The sequence below is a fragment of the Xyrauchen texanus genome, chromosome 18 (assembly GCF_025860055.1).
Source record: "Xyrauchen texanus isolate HMW12.3.18 chromosome 18, RBS_HiC_50CHRs, whole genome shotgun sequence".
Classification (NCBI taxonomy): domain Eukaryota; kingdom Metazoa; phylum Chordata; class Actinopteri; order Cypriniformes; family Catostomidae; genus Xyrauchen; species Xyrauchen texanus.
The window spans coordinates 34,098,291-34,115,921 of NC_068293.1; the positions used below are offsets into that span (position 1 = coordinate 34,098,291).

General features: G+C 36.9%; 1 protein-coding gene across 1 annotated transcript in view; it reads left to right on the forward strand.

Annotated features, from left to right (window-relative positions):
* Window positions 1-17,631, forward strand: part of LOC127658541 (protein disulfide-isomerase A5-like) — a 59,601-nt gene that overhangs the window by 26,756 nt on the left and 15,214 nt on the right. The window contains exons 9-13 of the mRNA XM_052147883.1: window positions 3,303-3,394; window positions 6,919-6,990; window positions 8,822-8,958; window positions 12,129-12,199; window positions 17,200-17,363. Coding sequence (XP_052003843.1) covers window positions 3,303-3,394; window positions 6,919-6,990; window positions 8,822-8,958; window positions 12,129-12,199; window positions 17,200-17,363 — 536 coding nt within the window. The remainder of the gene's footprint in view (window positions 1-3,302; window positions 3,395-6,918; window positions 6,991-8,821; window positions 8,959-12,128; window positions 12,200-17,199; window positions 17,364-17,631) is intronic.

Here is a 17,631-nt window from a genome sequence, read left to right on the forward strand (position 1 = left end):
ATAGACAGATCATGCCACTGGAAGAAATTTTTTTCTTGCTTTTGTTTCCTCACATACAGCGAGATGAAGAACTGCTTCTTCTGTTTAAAGGGATAGTTCACCCAAAAATGAAAATTATCTCATCAATTACTCACCCATCAATTTCCTCTCAGAACACAAAGATTTTTTCAGCTTTGCAGATCCAATGCAAGAGAATGGTGGCCAGAACTTGAAACATCTTAAAAAATCAGCATAAATGCATAAAGGACAAGTAAACAACTTCCAGTGGTAGTAATCCATAGGCCTCCAGTGGTTAAATATGTGTTTTTAGAAATGATATAAAAAGGTGTGTATGAGAAACAGTCAATATTTAAGTCCTTTTTTTTTTTTTACTATAAATATTCACTTTCACTTCCACATTCTTTGCATTCTACATGCATAGTGCCACTTACTGGTCGGGCCGGCCAAAGGTATACATTTATAAGAAAAAAGGACTTAATCATTGATCGGTTTCTCACCCACACTTATCACATTGATTCTGAAGGCATGGATTAACAACTAGAGTCTTATGGATTACTTTTATGCTAACCTTATGCGATTTCTGAAGATTCTGAGTTCTGGCCACTATTCACTTACATTATTGGACCTTCAGAGCAGAATATTCTTCTGAAAATCATAATTTGTGTTATGCAAAAGAAAGTAAGTCGTACACTTCATGCATATCTGGGAGTAAATTAATTTGAACTTTTGCGTGATCTATCCCTTTAAGCAGTATTTCTTTGTCTAACCTTGGACTGATGAGTGGGCACCACCAAGGGCTAGTAAATAATCTGTTAATGTAGTGATTTGCATAATGAATAGATTACATGCTGGTATGGACGTGACATGAGTAGATTTGCTGCATCCTCTGTTCTGAATTTCCACGTATGTGTGGGAGAAGCTGATAATGCTGCAGTAACGTTGATGGATTTGGGAGGGAATCGCCGGTAAGCAGAGTTCGTCTGCACATTTTTCACCAATCTGACGGAAGGTGCTGGAGACAATTTGTGACACACTCAGATAATATGCATTTATTTTGGAATTCATCATCAAAAATGGACTGTCATAACTGTGCTGTTTGAAATAAGGCCATATGCTCTTTTTTTTCCTGTTAGCAGTGTGATAAACTATTGGAATGGATGAAGTTACTTTTGAGATGTTTTTAACCCTCTGGGGTCTGAGGGTGTTTTGGGCCCTGGAGAAGTTTTGACATGCCTTGACATTTGTGCTTTTATCAGTTGCTTAAAAACACATTAATGGCTAAAGTCTGATAACACTGTATTCAGCACAAACTGGGCTACAATAATATGTGATCAACATGTGTGTACGTGTGTACATGTTTGTATTTTTGAGAAAATAGCGTTTATTCATGGTTTTTGAAAAAACTAAATTTTTAAGTCACTGAAATAAGGTCATATAACACATACTAAATATTTGTCCACAAGTCTTTTGAGAACTGGATCTTGTAGCCTAGAGTTTTTGCTACAAAATGATGTGAAAGCCATCCTGATCACTCATTCATACAAAACAATATAGAGACACTTAATGTTAGAAAGGTCATATGCGAGGAGGCGTGAACTTTCATGAATATTGATTGTAATTCACACCTGAGGAGACATGTTAACTCTGTCACTATACAGGAGTTTTCTCACTTGTGTATCGTGCTGTCTTTCAAACATGCAGAAAAATGAATGTACTTTGTTTTTATGGCACTGTCGGGGGCGTTTACCATTTGCATTGATCGTCTCAGCACATTAGCGTATGAATGGCGCCCTCTGCCTGTGGGTGTGATCACATTAGAGATAATTAGCTGAGCCAGGAGAAACTGTACATCACTTTGTTTCATACATATTACATTGCAGGAGAATATTTGTTTTAAATTTGAATTGTTTTATTTAAAAGTAGACATTTTAAGCTTTCGTTAGACCTATGTTTCATGTTTGTGTGAGAAGTATTTGCGGAGTTTCAGGAATTTTTTTGAGATGTTTTTCAGATATATGCTCTCAAACCCAGAGACTGCTGACAGCTCACCCTTTTTATTTTCTTTATTTTACAAAAGCACAAGGTTGTGTTGTTATTGTGAGTGTACACAAATGAAGGTAGACCCTTTATAGTCTCTAATGATGTCTTAACTTATCTGTATGCCCCAAAATGACGGAGAATTTTATGTTGTTTCCACTGTAATGCCGATCCAGCAGGACGCACTGGCGCATCCGTCGACCCCAGAGGGTTAAGCACCAAGTAAAAGGTGTCTGCAGGAATAGTTTCCCCAAAATGAAAATTCTGTCGTCATTTATTTGCCCTCATGTTGGTTGAAACAGGTTTGGCTTTCTTTTTTCCATGGAACAGAAAAGATTGAAGAAAGCCCTGTCCACTTTTTCCATGTAATGAAAGTGAATGAAGACTAGGGCTGGCAAGCTACAAAATGACATAAAAACAACATCAAATTGGGTCATACCTCTTATCATACAAGTCTTCTGTAGTAATTTGATACCGATTTTGTGAGGAGCATTCTGAAATTGAAGTCATTATTCACTGATCATTTTCCCCTCCAGTGAGCAGTTAACCGCTGCGACTTGAGTCAGTAAGTTTAACTCAGGAACCAAGTCAATCAGATTTGTGAATGAATATTTGGAGCAGAGGAATACAACAATACTTGCAGTGAAAAACTTTATTGGACTTTAAAATAAATAACATGAACCAACACGTTTCCCAGATTTGACCAGGTTTGCAAACTGAATTTATTGAATTATTGAAGGAGCAGAGCCTAGGGGTAGATGTCAGGATGTTTAGTGAATCCTGACTTTTGGATTCAGAAGACTTGGAATATAGCACACAAGTCATATGGACCCTTGATGATTTTAATGTTGCTTTTTTTTATTATTTTTTTTTTTTTATAAAGTTTTACAGTCCCAGTCCTCATTCACTTTATTAAAAGAGTGGCCAGGATATTCTTCAAAACTTTAACTTTTGTGTTCCACAAGGGAGAAAAAAAGTCAAACAAGTTTGAATAGACATGAGGGTAAGTAAATATACCTTTAAATTAATTAACCCAAAATCAAGGTGAGTTGAAATTGTTGTCGGGATGGGATTTATACGTCAGGTAAAACTACGCAATTTCATCCGAGAGCTGGGTGTTTACCCTGTCCCACTTCGCTGAATGCCATCTCTAGCGATGAGCTTTCAGCTTACACACTGATGTGGCCATTCATCTTAATTTTCCTGTGTTTTAGTTAGTAGACTGGGATTTTTGTATTGAGTTTAATCCATTGCCTTTGGCGTAGGTGCTGGCGGGGATGAACGTGCACCCAGCGGAGTTTGACGGACTCAAACAGGAGTTCAGCGTCAAGGGCTACCCAACCTTCTGCTACTTTGAGTGAGTTTTGCCTTGATTCTTAACTCTAACACACAAAACAAGGACACCATTTGAAGAATTGTATAAAATGGGCTAAATTGAGTGGGGTAAAAAAAAATATTCTGATTATGAAACATTTTCCTAGCTGGTTTAGGAAAATGTTATCCTAAATAAAAAATCTTGTTCAAAAAAGAAAATGTGAATAATGTGAAAAAAATAAGACTCTAATATTAAATTGTACATGATTAAATTATTTAGGAAACCTTTATAAGGGTATTAATATATTAATGCAATAGCTAACATGAACTAACAATGAACAATATCTTTAAAGAATGTATTATTCTTGGTTAATTTTTACATATAATAAATAAATACATATAATTACATATAACCAGTTATGTAAGTAAACATGCTTCCCTGAGGGGAATGACATGCTGCTTTTATGAACGCTATGGGACACCATTTGAGTGTCACAAGTGGGGGCTCGTCCTTCCATTCACCTTCTTCCCTGGTGAGTATTTACATTTTTGGTTTGGCTGTTTATTTTGTGTGGGGAGGATTTAGCTTAAAGCGTAGACTATGGAGTCTGAGATCGGGTATCGGTCCGACAAGCCCAATCCAAATCCGATGCTGTCTGTTAGTCATGTTCGTTACTGTCAAGCTCAAAAAAATTACATAAAAGACCCATATAAACACAATTAAAGTAGTTCATATGACTCGTGCATTTTATTCAAAGCCACTTGAAAACATGCGATAGCTCTGTGAATCACAAAAGGCTGTGTTTAATAAGTAAATATATCAAATGCACGTGCAGCTCCAGGACGTCAGTGAGTTCATATATTCCCCAATGACATGTCAGAGCTTACCCCATTAAAAGGGGCAAGTTGGATCACTGAACAACTTTTTCTTTTGAGAAATCATATTTATTTTACCCTATAGATGCTGTTTGCTAATTTCAATTCATAACGGACATCCTGAAATATAATTAAGTGTATTAATTATATCCTTCTCATTTCTCCTTTCCTAGAGGACAATGTGAAAAACTGTCACAGCTTACACTTCTCTCCACTATTTTGCTTTTGCTGTATTAAAAATAAGCAAGTTCTGCATTATATGATATGCCATGCGTCATTACCATTTAAATTGAAATTCTTCACTAACACAGTGGTCGGTCAAAATGACATGGCAATGGGATAGTCCTTTTGTACAATATGAAGTGTCCACTCCTACTCTCTATTATAAAATTATTTTAAGATTTTTTTTATGGGATGCACAATCATGAACACACATGGTTTGAAGGCAACTCGGACTAGGAAGGATGTATCAGAAGGGTGCCTACTTACTCTCCAGTCCAATTAAGGGCCACTGTGTCCATCTTATTCACAGTTGATATATTAATGCTATTGCACTAGTAGCCCTAGCAAAATGAATGATTTATCATAGGCTTTTCATTTTATAATCAAATTTTAATCTGCCTTCTTTGTGTGGTCCAATCAGTCCAAAGTATTTTGCCTGCTCATTTAGATTTGTGAATGGCGCTGTGCATATTCAGCCTCTCTTCAGTGCTAATATCTCCATCATTTCTGAATTAATTACTGAAAGGTTAATTAAATACAGCCCTTCACCCAAAAAATATTTTACAGCACTCCGCCTCATCAATACTCCCTTGAACTAGTTTATATTTCAGTAGCCCACAAAGGTGACCGCAAGGACGTGGTGATTGAGATCTAGGTGCCAAACAATAAATAACAATGAAAAGAAAAGTTGTATTTGCATATGAATTACTGAAGGTCCCATTGGTGTGTAAAGTCTCCAGTATCAGACTATGAATGGAGTGTAAAAACATTGCGATTTTTGTTTAATGGGTCAGTGCACAATTCTGCCATGATCTGTCTGAATTAGGCAAAATAGCTTTATTCCCTGCCTCCTCCTCCTTCATCTTGCACACAATCTTCCCTCTAAACATGCATGAGTTGAGCGTTGGATGGCGTGAAGCCTCCACAAGCGCTATGTCTTCATGGCAACGCGCTCAACAAGCCACGTGATAAGATGCGCTGGTTGCCGGTCTCAGACGCGGAGGCAACTGGGATTCGTCCTCAGCCACCCGGATTGAGGCGAATCACTATGTGACCACGAGGACTTTATAGCACATTGGGAATTGGGCATTCCAAATTGGGAGAAAAAAAATAATAAGCACTGATTTAATGTAAAAGCATATAGGTGAGCTGTCCAGATAACAGCTTGGACTGGCACCATTTGAACTCACCTATTTGGGGTTCATTGCATTTGTAAATTCAACATTAATTTCTATTCAATTAATTCTAGATTCTACTCTAGATTGATTCTAGTTTAAATTAATAATGTTAAGACTTCCATATGCATCTCGTGCAACACTGAAGAACCGTATACATGCACATGAATTCAAAGAATATCTTCAGTATTCCTGATGTCAACATGCCGTGACTATGTAAAGTGAAGTATGTACTGACAAAACTCTTGAAACCTTACCCTGATCACCCTGTATGGATGTTAAAGGTCAAATGTGAAAGTTCTGCATGACTTTCTCAGACTTGAATATCAAGCTGCAGTCTGCCACTAAAGTAATTATTCTGTTTGATGGGCATGATTTATTTATTTATTTATTTTTGGGTTAGGTTGCCACAACAATTGTGGATCCGTACTGATTAGTGACAGTTACAAATGGCTGTCCATTGGCAGCGTGTCAGCTTAGCTCTCTCACTTGCAGCAGATTACTTTCAGTCACAGAATATGAGCAGATCAGTTAAAAACTGATGAAGTTTCCAGTGCATGAAGCTGTCTCCTGCACAAAGCTGAATAAATACACATTTCTGTGTATTAGTGATCTTGTCTACTTGTGGTTGTATGGATTAGCAAAGAGCACAAAGGCTGTTAGCTGGGGTCTTTGATTGCGTTCAGAGCCCTGGGCCAAATGGCTTAATTAGCTTTGAGTCCAACGCTCATTTAAAATGTTTATCTTGGATGGCAAGAGGCGAACAGCGGTCTTGGAGGTTGTTTGTAATTCAGTGCTTTGGTGTGTCAGTACAAATATCCTAAGCTGCCTGGTGCAATTTGTGTTGGGAAAATAAGCGTGAATTAACATCGTCATATCCCATTTAGCATGCTAAGCTGTAGAGCAAGAAGATATGAAGTACATTTTTAAAAATCAATACTAACAGCTTTAACATAAGCCTTCTGTTTTAATAACTTGTGGGGAATGTAGCCACTTTTCAATAGTGAATGTTGAGAGAGGACAGGAAATCATGAGGAGACAGAATGGGAATAGGATTGGGAGACGACATGGGCCAGAATCAAACCTGCGTCAACCATACGAGCACCACAGCTCAACGTGTCTGAAGCACGTGCACAAATCACAAGGCCACAGCTTTTAAAATGCATTTCTAAAATCATGTCTATTTTAACATACTGTATTATAATTGTTGCACAAATTATGAGATTTACATTTCCACAGACAGTTTAAGATTAACGTAATTTTGTCTTTTCTGTTCTTTTTTTTTTTCTGAAAGAAAGGGAAAGTTCTTGCATAATTACGAGAATTATGGAGCCACCTCCAAAGACATCGCTGACTGGTTGAAAAAGTGAGTAATTGAATCTCCCAATAAGTTGCACTTATTTAAAACCTCAACATTTGTAGATGCATTTTCATTCCTTATGGCAAACAGACATGCACAACCTCAAAAACTCTCTTTTCATTCATTCTTACAAACATATGCTGTAATTTTTCAGTGAATGCAAAAAGAGCAACTTTTGAAGAATCATGCATAGTTTATCATCATGAACAGGGGCTATAAAGCTACAAATAAGGACAAAAATTGCATAATTTTGAAATTCTGGACATAATGCGGCATAGGCGGGATCTTCGGCTCTGGTAAAGATTATTATTGAATAATCTTCTAATTTGGTCCGAATCTCACACAAAGCAAAGCGCATGACTTCTGTAGAGTTGGAATATAGTGGACAAGTCAAATTGACTACTTTTATTTGGCTTTTTGACAGACCTGGTCACTATGAACTGTCATTGTATGGCAAGAACTGCATAAATATTCTTGAATTATTTCTCATTTTGTGTTCCATGGAAAAATATCAGCATACAGGTTTGAAGTGACACAAAGTTAAATAAATTATGACAGAAATTTCTATTTTGGGTGAACTACACCTCTTTCAAGATGATATGTGCTGTAAAACACTGGATGCAAACAATCCTCTGTGTCTCCTAACAGAGATGTGATGAGGCTTTAAGCTCTCTTTTTAACAGCAACCAACAGATTGAAAGAAATATACTGTTCTGTACAGTCTATGTAGACGTTGTTGTGGTTTCATTACTAGGACTGTGCATGCAATGCCACATGTAATTTACAGCCATGCAGTGTTATTGTGGCAGTCCTCCAATATCACAAAATCAAGTTTTTCACTGACACTGCTAGTGCTTTATTTTAAAAGTCTGGGGCAGAACAACAGTTGATTGTTGTTTAGACCAAAATAAAATGTTATAGTTATGTACCAAGCCTTGCAATGTACTTGGTAATATTTGTATTGATAAGGTTTTGAATTAATAACTTTGACAATATATTTGATTGTTGGTAGTTTTACTACAGGCATAAAGCCTGGTCTAGTTGACAGGAAGAGATTTTTTTGACCATCTTGTAAAGAGACAAATCACATTTTGTGTTTTTACTTTTATGTACCATTTAGAAAAATGGTAAATCTTAAATTGATAAGAGACCAGTGTGGAATAAACTCAAATATTATGGAGGCAATTTCAATCTGCAAATGGCTGTAAACAAATGTTTACAGATTTTTGGATAAAAATTAATCTGTCCAAAAGTAAAAAGTATGGATTATTTCTCACACTGTACATAGCTCAGAAAGTGGAATGTATGCTTCTGCTTTCTATCAAAGATTTGATGCCACTAATTGCAAACGTTGGCAAATCCAGTTTTTTTTTTTTTTTTCATCTTCAAATTTAGCTGCACGTTACTTCATAAAAATGACTTTGTTTCTTGGTGGACTGGTAAAATATTATGCCTCCTGGCTTCTGGAAATTTCAAGCCAATCAGATTGTAACTGGCCAATTCATGCAGCCATTTTTGTGTGCATTATACGTCAGACTGTCTATGAACAAATTGTGGGCTGTTCATGGGCCTGCAGTCTGAGTTTGAGCCCATTTTTTTCTCTGGCTCAAAGCAGCTCTCTTCACTCATACGGGTGTGACCGTTCTCCACCAGATGCAGTGAGCTGAAACCAGTGGTGTGAATATGAACGGGCATTGTCCAACTCGAAGCTTTGGTATCTTGCTTTAGCCATTGGAAAGCTTTGAGTCATATACTGAAGCTGTTTCAGACTGTGCATGAAATTCTAAGACAACAAAGATGTAAAGACTAATGGAGAAGTTTTAATATGTTGTGGCAGTCCCCAGCCTCCACAGCCTAAAACTCCAGAGGTGCCCTGGTCAGAGTCAGACTCAGCCGTCTTCCATCTGACGGATGAGTCCTTTGATACCTTCCTGGAGGAGCATCCTTCAGTCCTGGTCATGTTCTATGCTCCCTGTGAGTAGCAGCAACACAACACATGTAGGACATGTTCAAGGATGAACATCTTTGTTGGTCCTGGAACAACATTCCTATTAACCGATCAGATTTTAGAATTTGGGTTAAGGTATAAGGTGCTATATGTAATATTTTTACTGGACTAAATCATAAAATTACCATAATATGTCATTAGAGAATTAGGAAACATGCTAAGTTGAACTACTGGCTTCTCCAATAACAATGCTACAGCCAGAATATTCTACTTTGAAGTGTCCATTACAGGCCGGAATTTCTGTTTATGTTTTGGCCTGTGCCTGTGCCAGATTTGAACAAGTTTGCAGGCAAACAAGACTGCTGCCATGGTAGCCAGCAAACAAACTTGATCAGAGATCGTAGTAAAACAAGGACAAATATTGGAGATGCAATTTCTACGCCTATGTACAGAAGGCTTAAAGCTTGGGTTGGAACTTGAACAACACAAATGTACCTCTGATTTTCGGGGTAGTTAATGATTAGGTTAGGCCTAGGTTTGTTTGAGAGGAATTTTATTCTAGAACCAACAAAGGACCCAAGAACACATCATCCTTGGCAAAATCACAGTCACTAGATCACCTTGGTGTTTTGGAACATGGTAGCAGACTGTTCACACTGGATGTTTTTGCCTTAAACACAGCTAGATGGATCATAGCGGAATTGACAGAAGGGTATGTTTTTAAGTCCTACATACCATTGCTAATGTACAGTACACAATCAAACTAAAGGTGCTTATCCGCCCCTACATTCATCTGATTGGTCCATTATTTTATAATGACTGATCCACTGATCTATAACTAATTCTGACTTAACATGGCACGGAACGCTCCGTTGCGTCTGAAATTGTCCATCTGGTGAAAATGTATGAAGGTAAAAAAAATAGCGTTGACTAAATGCAAGAGCTATTGTGTGAACGGCCCCTTGCCATGCTAACTCCATGTTATTTGGTCATGCACCATGATAGAGCTGTGGTATTCTTTGAAGTTTTTATGTAAATACCATGGTACTTGAAATTGTAATAATAAATCAATGCCATGGTATGACGATCACTGTACTATTTGTAAGAGCAGACAAAGTTACAAATGGATTTTCTAAAGCAGCAAAGAAACTTTTCAAGAAACACTGAGAACATTTTGTCCATCTGTTTATCTTATATGAACTGCACTTGTATCATACAATGTGCGCTGTTTGATGTTTTTTTGTCAATTTTATTCTCAAATGAATCTATCTTACACAGATTGGTTGATACAAGGGTGTCAGTAGTATTTCAGTATCTTGGGACTTGCGTTTTTACACAGATCAGCTACATTAAAACCACCTGCCTAATTTTGTGTAGGTCCCAAAACTGTGCCAACCTGCATCTCAGAATATCATTCTGAGATGATGTTCTTCTAATCACAATTGTACAGATCAGTTATCTGAGATACCATATACTTTGTCAGTTTGAACCAGTCTGGCCATTCTCTGTGGACCTCTCTCATCAACAAGGCATTTCCATCCACAGAACTGCTGCTCACTGGATGTTTTTTTGTTTTTGGCACCATTTGGAGTAAATTCGAGACTGTTGTGTGTGAAAATCCCAGTAGATCAGCAGTTACAGAAATACTCAAACCAGCCCATCTGGCACCAACAATCATGCCACGGTCCAAATCATTGAGATACAATTTTTTCCCCCATTCTGATGGTTTATGTGAATATTAACTGAAGCTCCAAACCTGTATCTGTATGTTTTTATCCACTGCACTGCTACCAAATGATTGGCTCATTAGGCAATTGCATAGATGATTGTTGGTGCCAGACAGATTGGTTTGATTATTTATGTAACTGCTGTTCTCCTGTTAAAGCAGATTAAAGGCCTTGTTTACATTTTGCATTTTTGAAAAATTTTAAGGTCTTGGCCCATTTGAACATTCTATTTAAGTTAGTCTATTGGATTTTGGGGAGTTTTTGTCTGCTGTGGAAAAACCATGATTCTGATCAGTTGCCAAAGTCATAGCATCCAGTGTTTGAAGTTTGGTGGATGTAGACTGAAAGCTTTCATCTTACAGTCAGAAATTTTAGTCATGGTGTAGGGATTAAAAAAAAAAAAAACTAAAACCATGTCTTTAGAATAACATTGTTGGCTTTGTCAAGCCACCCTAATAAATACATAATGAATCTACACTTGGCTTAGTTATCTCTGGCGTATTTTTACTGAAACAGCCATTTTGATTATGTAACAAGTGTAGAATTAGAAACTCTTTGGACACTTTCTCATTACATGCTGTCGCAGATGAATGTTGTTTCTGATTATTTTAGTCACCGACACCAGGATATTGAGTTGAAAAACTGTTTTCATACAGTGTCAATCTAAAACATAATACCAAAAAACAAGTTAAACCAGCCTTAGGTGGTATGCTGGTTTTAACTTCATTAAGCTTGTTTGGCTGGTCTAACTGGTTTTCTACCATGGCCAAGCTGGGGTTCATCTTGTTAAGCTGGTAGACCTGCTAGACTTGGAGTCTGACCAGCTGACAACAACCACCCTGACCAGTGGAAATCAAAAAGTACAGCTGTTTACAGGAATCATCACTGTACATAATCACTTGATCGCAATAATTGGATCTAATCTTTATTCATTTTTTTTTTTTTTATTTCTATTTGAGCTAACTGATCGATCAATGTGAGCTTTAATTGCAATCACATATTTCCATCTAAAGAATGGCCTGAAATGTCATGTCTCTCTTTCCGATGCAGGAAAGAGAGGTAACTGAGATTCGTCCTCTGCCATCCGGATTGAGGCGAGTCACTACGCCACCACGAGAACCTAGTGCACATTGGGAGTTGGACATTCCAAATTGGGGGAAAAGGGGAGAAAAATCCAGATTTTTTTTTTTTAATAAATAGAAAAGTTAATACTTTATCATTAAATCATATGATAATCATTAATAAAAAAAAAATTGTATGACCATCACCAGCAAAGATTTAATGATCCCCAGCCTATCAAGTTTATCAAGTTTCAGGACTGACTGACTGACTGAACTTGGAGTGAGCGTACAAATTAGCAGTGTTTCGAGCAGGATTTGCTTATAGTATTTGAAGTATTTATGTTTTGAATTATTTAAATTATTATTTTCTATGCCTGACCTTCCTTGTTTTGTTGCTATGGTTCTCAGGGTGTGGCCACTGTAAGAAGATGAAGCCAGAGTATGATGAAGCTGCGGAGATCCTCAACGAAGACCCAGATGTGAGTTCCCTCTTACTTCACTCTGAAAAATGTGAATTTTATAATACTCGTACTGTATATTTCATATGTTAGATGTGTTTCACATAAATCTAACATCCAGGCCCAGATGGCATTTTGTGAACTGATTCTGAGGAATCTGAGTAATTCTGCAGAAGGGTTTTAAACATTGCAAAATAGACACAAAGTTTTACCTTATAACTTCCATAGTCCCACCCAGTAACAGTGAGCATAAAGATGGCTAGAGGAGAACAGGTCAGTCAAGAGAAGATAGATGATCATAACAGTGGGCATTTACTGTCGAGTTTTAAAGGAGAAGTAGTACCAAAACCGAGTGTTTCTGAAAGAGGTTCAGAATGATGGGGAAAATTATCACATTTTACAAATAAATATGCAAAACCTTTACTGAAATTATAAGTGAACCTCAAGGAACATATTAAAATAATAGTAAAAAAACAAAAACATGTCATGAACACTTTAAGGGCACCACAGAGCCACAGTTTTCACACTATTTGGGGAAATCAATCTGCCAATGAAATAATTAAAGTTGTCTCTGCATATTACGTTGGCAGAGGAGAAAGTATTTTTTTACAAATAATACACACTTCACCATAATGAAATGGTTCCAAGTGTGAAATTGTCACTCTGAGGCATTCCTTGTAAAATGTCTGTGGAATTGCCTTGATAAAAATAAGCAAATTGTAATTGTCCATCACTCGAGACAATTTAAAATCACCCTGGGGCAAATCCGAAAATAACGCTTGACACTACTGCAACTTATGATCCAATATTTCCAGTTCTAAATGATATGTTATGTGTTTGGCCCTGAAGAGTTACAATATGAGACTTCTTCCATACAATTCACAAAAAACTCTGACCATGTTGTGTGAATAAGTGGTTTGGTTCTCCTTTTATGGGTGTGTCCGCTGTGTTAGCTCTCCTCTCTGGTCCAGAGCTGCAGGCCAACAAAGTCACCAGAGCCTCATAGTTGGAGTAATTATCTCATCCCTTTTCCTCTGCTGTCCCTGTTGCCTTCAGCTTGGAGCCGCTTGGAGTGATGCTCTTCCCAGAGTTCAAAAACAGCACGTTATGCATTATCTAATACATCCTCTAGTCCTCACACCTTCTCCCTTGAGAGAGCTGAAGTCATTTATTTTTCTCATTCTGTTTGCTCACGGCCCCAACACATTTGAATGAGGGGGGCCTGCATGGCAAGATTTTTCTTTAAAGAATTTACAATTTGCATCTTGCTGAGAGTTGGGAAAAGGGTATTAAAATGTGCATAAAAAAATGTAGGACATTATGAACGTGACATTTTGTAAGTGGATGCTGGAGAAATTCAAGTGGCCATGCTTATGTCTCAATTGTGCCCTTGAAATGTGGTGGCATTACTTTAATGAGATGCATTTGTGTATTGGTTGTGAAGTGCTGGTCGATTTACTCTTACACATACACTTCTAATAGGCTCACAGATACAGGGTCAGTGATAGATGTCTGTTCATAGATTATTTACCACCTGAGGAGTTGGTGCCCACAAACTCGAACACAAATCTTTTGTTTGGGATAATGACCAAGATTCTCATCATAGCTTTAAGGTTTCCCACTGACAGATGTGTACAAATAGAGGGAATTAATTGAGTGTAAGCTGAGGAAACGGTCATAATGACAATCCATTCTGCAGCTATATAATTGTGAAAACACAGCTGTGCCAAATAATTACACTTTCATTTAATCAAAATACTTTGCAGATGCAGACTGCATGTTGTCTCTACAACTTTAATGATTAATTGAATGTCTTTTACCATCTGATGCATGAACTATTCATTCATAAAGGGAAAAATATTTTAAAGGGATAGTTCACCCATAAATGAAAATTGTCATCATTTACTCACCCACATGTTGTTCCAAACCTACTTTTTTTCTTCTTCCATGGAATTCAAAAGAGGATGTTTGGCAGAATGTTAGCCTTGGTCACCATTCACATCTGCTTTTGTGTTGTTTGGAAGAAAGTTATACAGGTTTGGAACAACATGATGGATAGTAAATGATGACAGAATTTGTATTGTTTTATTGAAATATCCCTTTAATGTTTATATAATCATTCCCAATCTCCCCCGAGTTGTAAATTGCAAATGGCAATTTGTATGTTAGCGAAGATCATGCTGTCTGGACAGTCTGGAATAAAAGATTTAGAAAGATATTCTAGAGGTATTTTGGTGCTCGAGTAGTGCTAACTTGAAATTTATATTGACGGTCAAATGTTTGTAATAATGTGCAGAGTTTGCTCTTATGGAAAAAATTGTTACTTTAATTCACCAAAGTGGCATTCAACTGATCACAATGTATATACATTAATAATGTAAAAAATTACTATTACAATTTGAAAAAAAGAGTTCTCATCACGTGCAGCAATGACAGCTTTGCAGATCCGTGGCATTCTAGCTGTCAGTTTGTCCAGATACTCAGGTGACATTTCACCCCACACTTCCTGTAGCACTTGACATAGATGTGGCTGTCTTGTCAGGCACTTCTTACGCACCTTACAGCTAACTGATCCCACAAAATCTCAATGGGGTTAAGATCCATAACAGTCTTTTCCAATAATCTGTTGTCCAATATCTGTTTCCTTGCCAACTTTAACCTTTTCTTTTTGTTTTTCGTTGTAAATGAAACTGCTGTTGAGCGGGTAGAATTCAATGAAGCTGTCAGCTGAGGAAGTGTGAGGCGTCTATTTCTCAAACTAGAGACTCTGATGTACTTATCCTCTTGTTTAGTTGTACATCTGGCCTTCCACATCTCTTTCTGTCCTTGTTAGAGCCAGTTGTCCTTTGCCTTTGAAGACAGTAGTATGTACACCTTTGTATGACATCATCAGTTTTTAGTAATTTCAAGCATTGTATAGCCTTCATTCCTCAAAATATTGATTGACTGGTGAGTTTCTAGAGAAAGGTTTTGGCATTTTTGACCTAATATTGACCTTAAGACATGCCAGTCTATTGCATATTGTGGCAACTCAAAATAAACACAAAGACAATGTTAAGCTTCATTTAATGAATCAAATAGCTTTCAACTGTGTTTGATATAATGGCATGTTACTTTCTAGTACCAAATTTGCAATTTAGCATGATTACTCAAGGATAAGGTGTTGGAGTGATGGCTGCTGGAAATGGGGCCTGTCTAGACTTGATCAAATTTCTTCTTTTTTTTTTTTTGTCCTGACTATACTTTGTGATCAGTTGAATGCCACTTTGGTGAATTAAAGTAACAATTTCCTTCCGAAACTATTCCAAACTTCTGGCCGCCAGTGTGTGTTGTCATAAACTATACAATGGTATATAATGATGACAGTCATATAGAATTATGAATGAGTGTCAAAGGTAATCACCCATGTGGTTTGGATGTAACATCACACCCTGAGTAGGTAAATGGCCTTTAAAGATCTCTCCACTGTTGTGGGAATCGTGCATTAGAGGTTTAAGTTAGGTTGTGAATATACAGAAAGCGTTTTTTAAATACGAAGTTAGAATGTGACATAGAGACACTTTATGTCTGCGTCCCTGATCTCCTCTCCTGAGAGTTTAATAATTACACATCTCATCTCCTCCACCTGCAGGAGGTCTTCTCAAACATAGTACTCGATCAATATTAAAATGGCAACTCGTTTTGTTCTCCAATTAATGCAGCCTCAAGGTTTTAATTAAGCGGTGCAGGGACATTTGAAACTCTTAATGAGTTTCATAATTGCTAGAAAGTTTTTGGAGAGTGATTGGGTTAAAAATGAGCATCTCTAATTGGCGAGGCACTAGACGTCTGTGCGGGACTGATTTTCACCTCCTGTTCCCAGCCACCTACCTGCTCCTGCAGATGTTTTCTCTGCTCCTGACCTTTTTATGGTTTACTTCCACTTAAATTAAGTCCCATTTAAAAAGAAAATCCAGCTTTTTTCAAGCTGTTTATTCTACTCAATAATCTCTTAAAAAATAAATAGAAAAAAAGGCCAGAGACATATTGGCTGCTGTATTGCAGACTGCATTTTTGTTATAAAGGATGATACGTGTGATTAATGTACCACTAATGGCACATAACAGAATGCTAAAAATAGGTGTTTCCCGAACAATACACGATTAACTGACTTCATGAGGTGTCCACCTGCGATGCTTTTTAAACCATGTTGAAGGATACATTCAATCTAAGGGAATGCTGGGCACTTGTTGGCTGCTTTTCCTTCACTATTTGCTCTAACTCATCCATTTAAAATAAATAAATAAATACAATTTTAGTTCTAAAATTCTAAATTGTCATTTTATTTCTTAGCAAATTAAAATGCAGGGACAAGTTATATTTGCTTACAAAACTAAATTTTAAAGCATTTAAGTAGTAGCTTTTAGAGGTTAAGGAATATTCTGGGTTCAATACAAGTTGAACTAATTCGACAACATTTGTGGCAAAATATTGATTACCACAAAAATCCATTTTGATCTGTTACGCTTTTTCTTAAAATAAAGTAAAAAATCTGGGTTACAGTGAGGCACTTGCAATGGAAGTGAATGAGGCCAATCTGTATTTGCTGGAAACCCTATAATCCCGCAAAAACAGCAACTTTACTGCTCAAGTAAATTGATAAAATTGGCCTCATTTACTTCCATTTTAAGTACCACACTGTAACCTTGACTCTAAATGTTCTAAGTCAATTCAAAATTATTTATTGTGTAGTCGATTTAAGCTTTGAACCCAGAATATTCCTTTAAGATCATGAGAAACATAAATTTAGTCATGTGTGTCCAAACTTATGATGGTATTTAACATTTCAGAAATGCAATCTTATCCTCAAAAAATTTATATCTCTACTCAGTAAATCAGCCACATTGATAACAGTTGGCCTTGGATCCACAAAAAGTCTTGGGTCTGTTATTTTAAGTTGTTTTGAGATGAGCCTACACATTACACATTTTATGCTGAACGTAAACAGAGCCTTACATTTATGTTTATGTGTATGCATTCAGAGCCCAGGTGTATTGGCAGCAATGGACACCACCATTCACAAGTCCATAGGAGAGCGCTTTAAAATCTCAGGATTCCCAACAGTGAAGTACTTTGAAAAGGGAGAAGAGAAGTACACACTTCCACAGCTCCGCAGCAAAGACAAGATCATCGAGTGGCTGCAGAAGTGAGTTAGCTCTCTATCAGTCTTCTCTATACTGATGTTTGTTTGTTTGTCTGTCTGTCAAGGACAAACCGTCGGTGTGTCTGGATTTATTGAATCCTGGGATTTATTTATATTTCTCAATTTGTACAATTTGTCAAAATTGGTTTGTGCTTCTCATTTCTGTATTCTTTCATTCTGATTGGACTGGAGTGTGTCTTAAGTGAATGTACATTATATTAAACTTTGAAACATTAATTATTTGAAAAAAATATTGAAAAATATTCTGAGT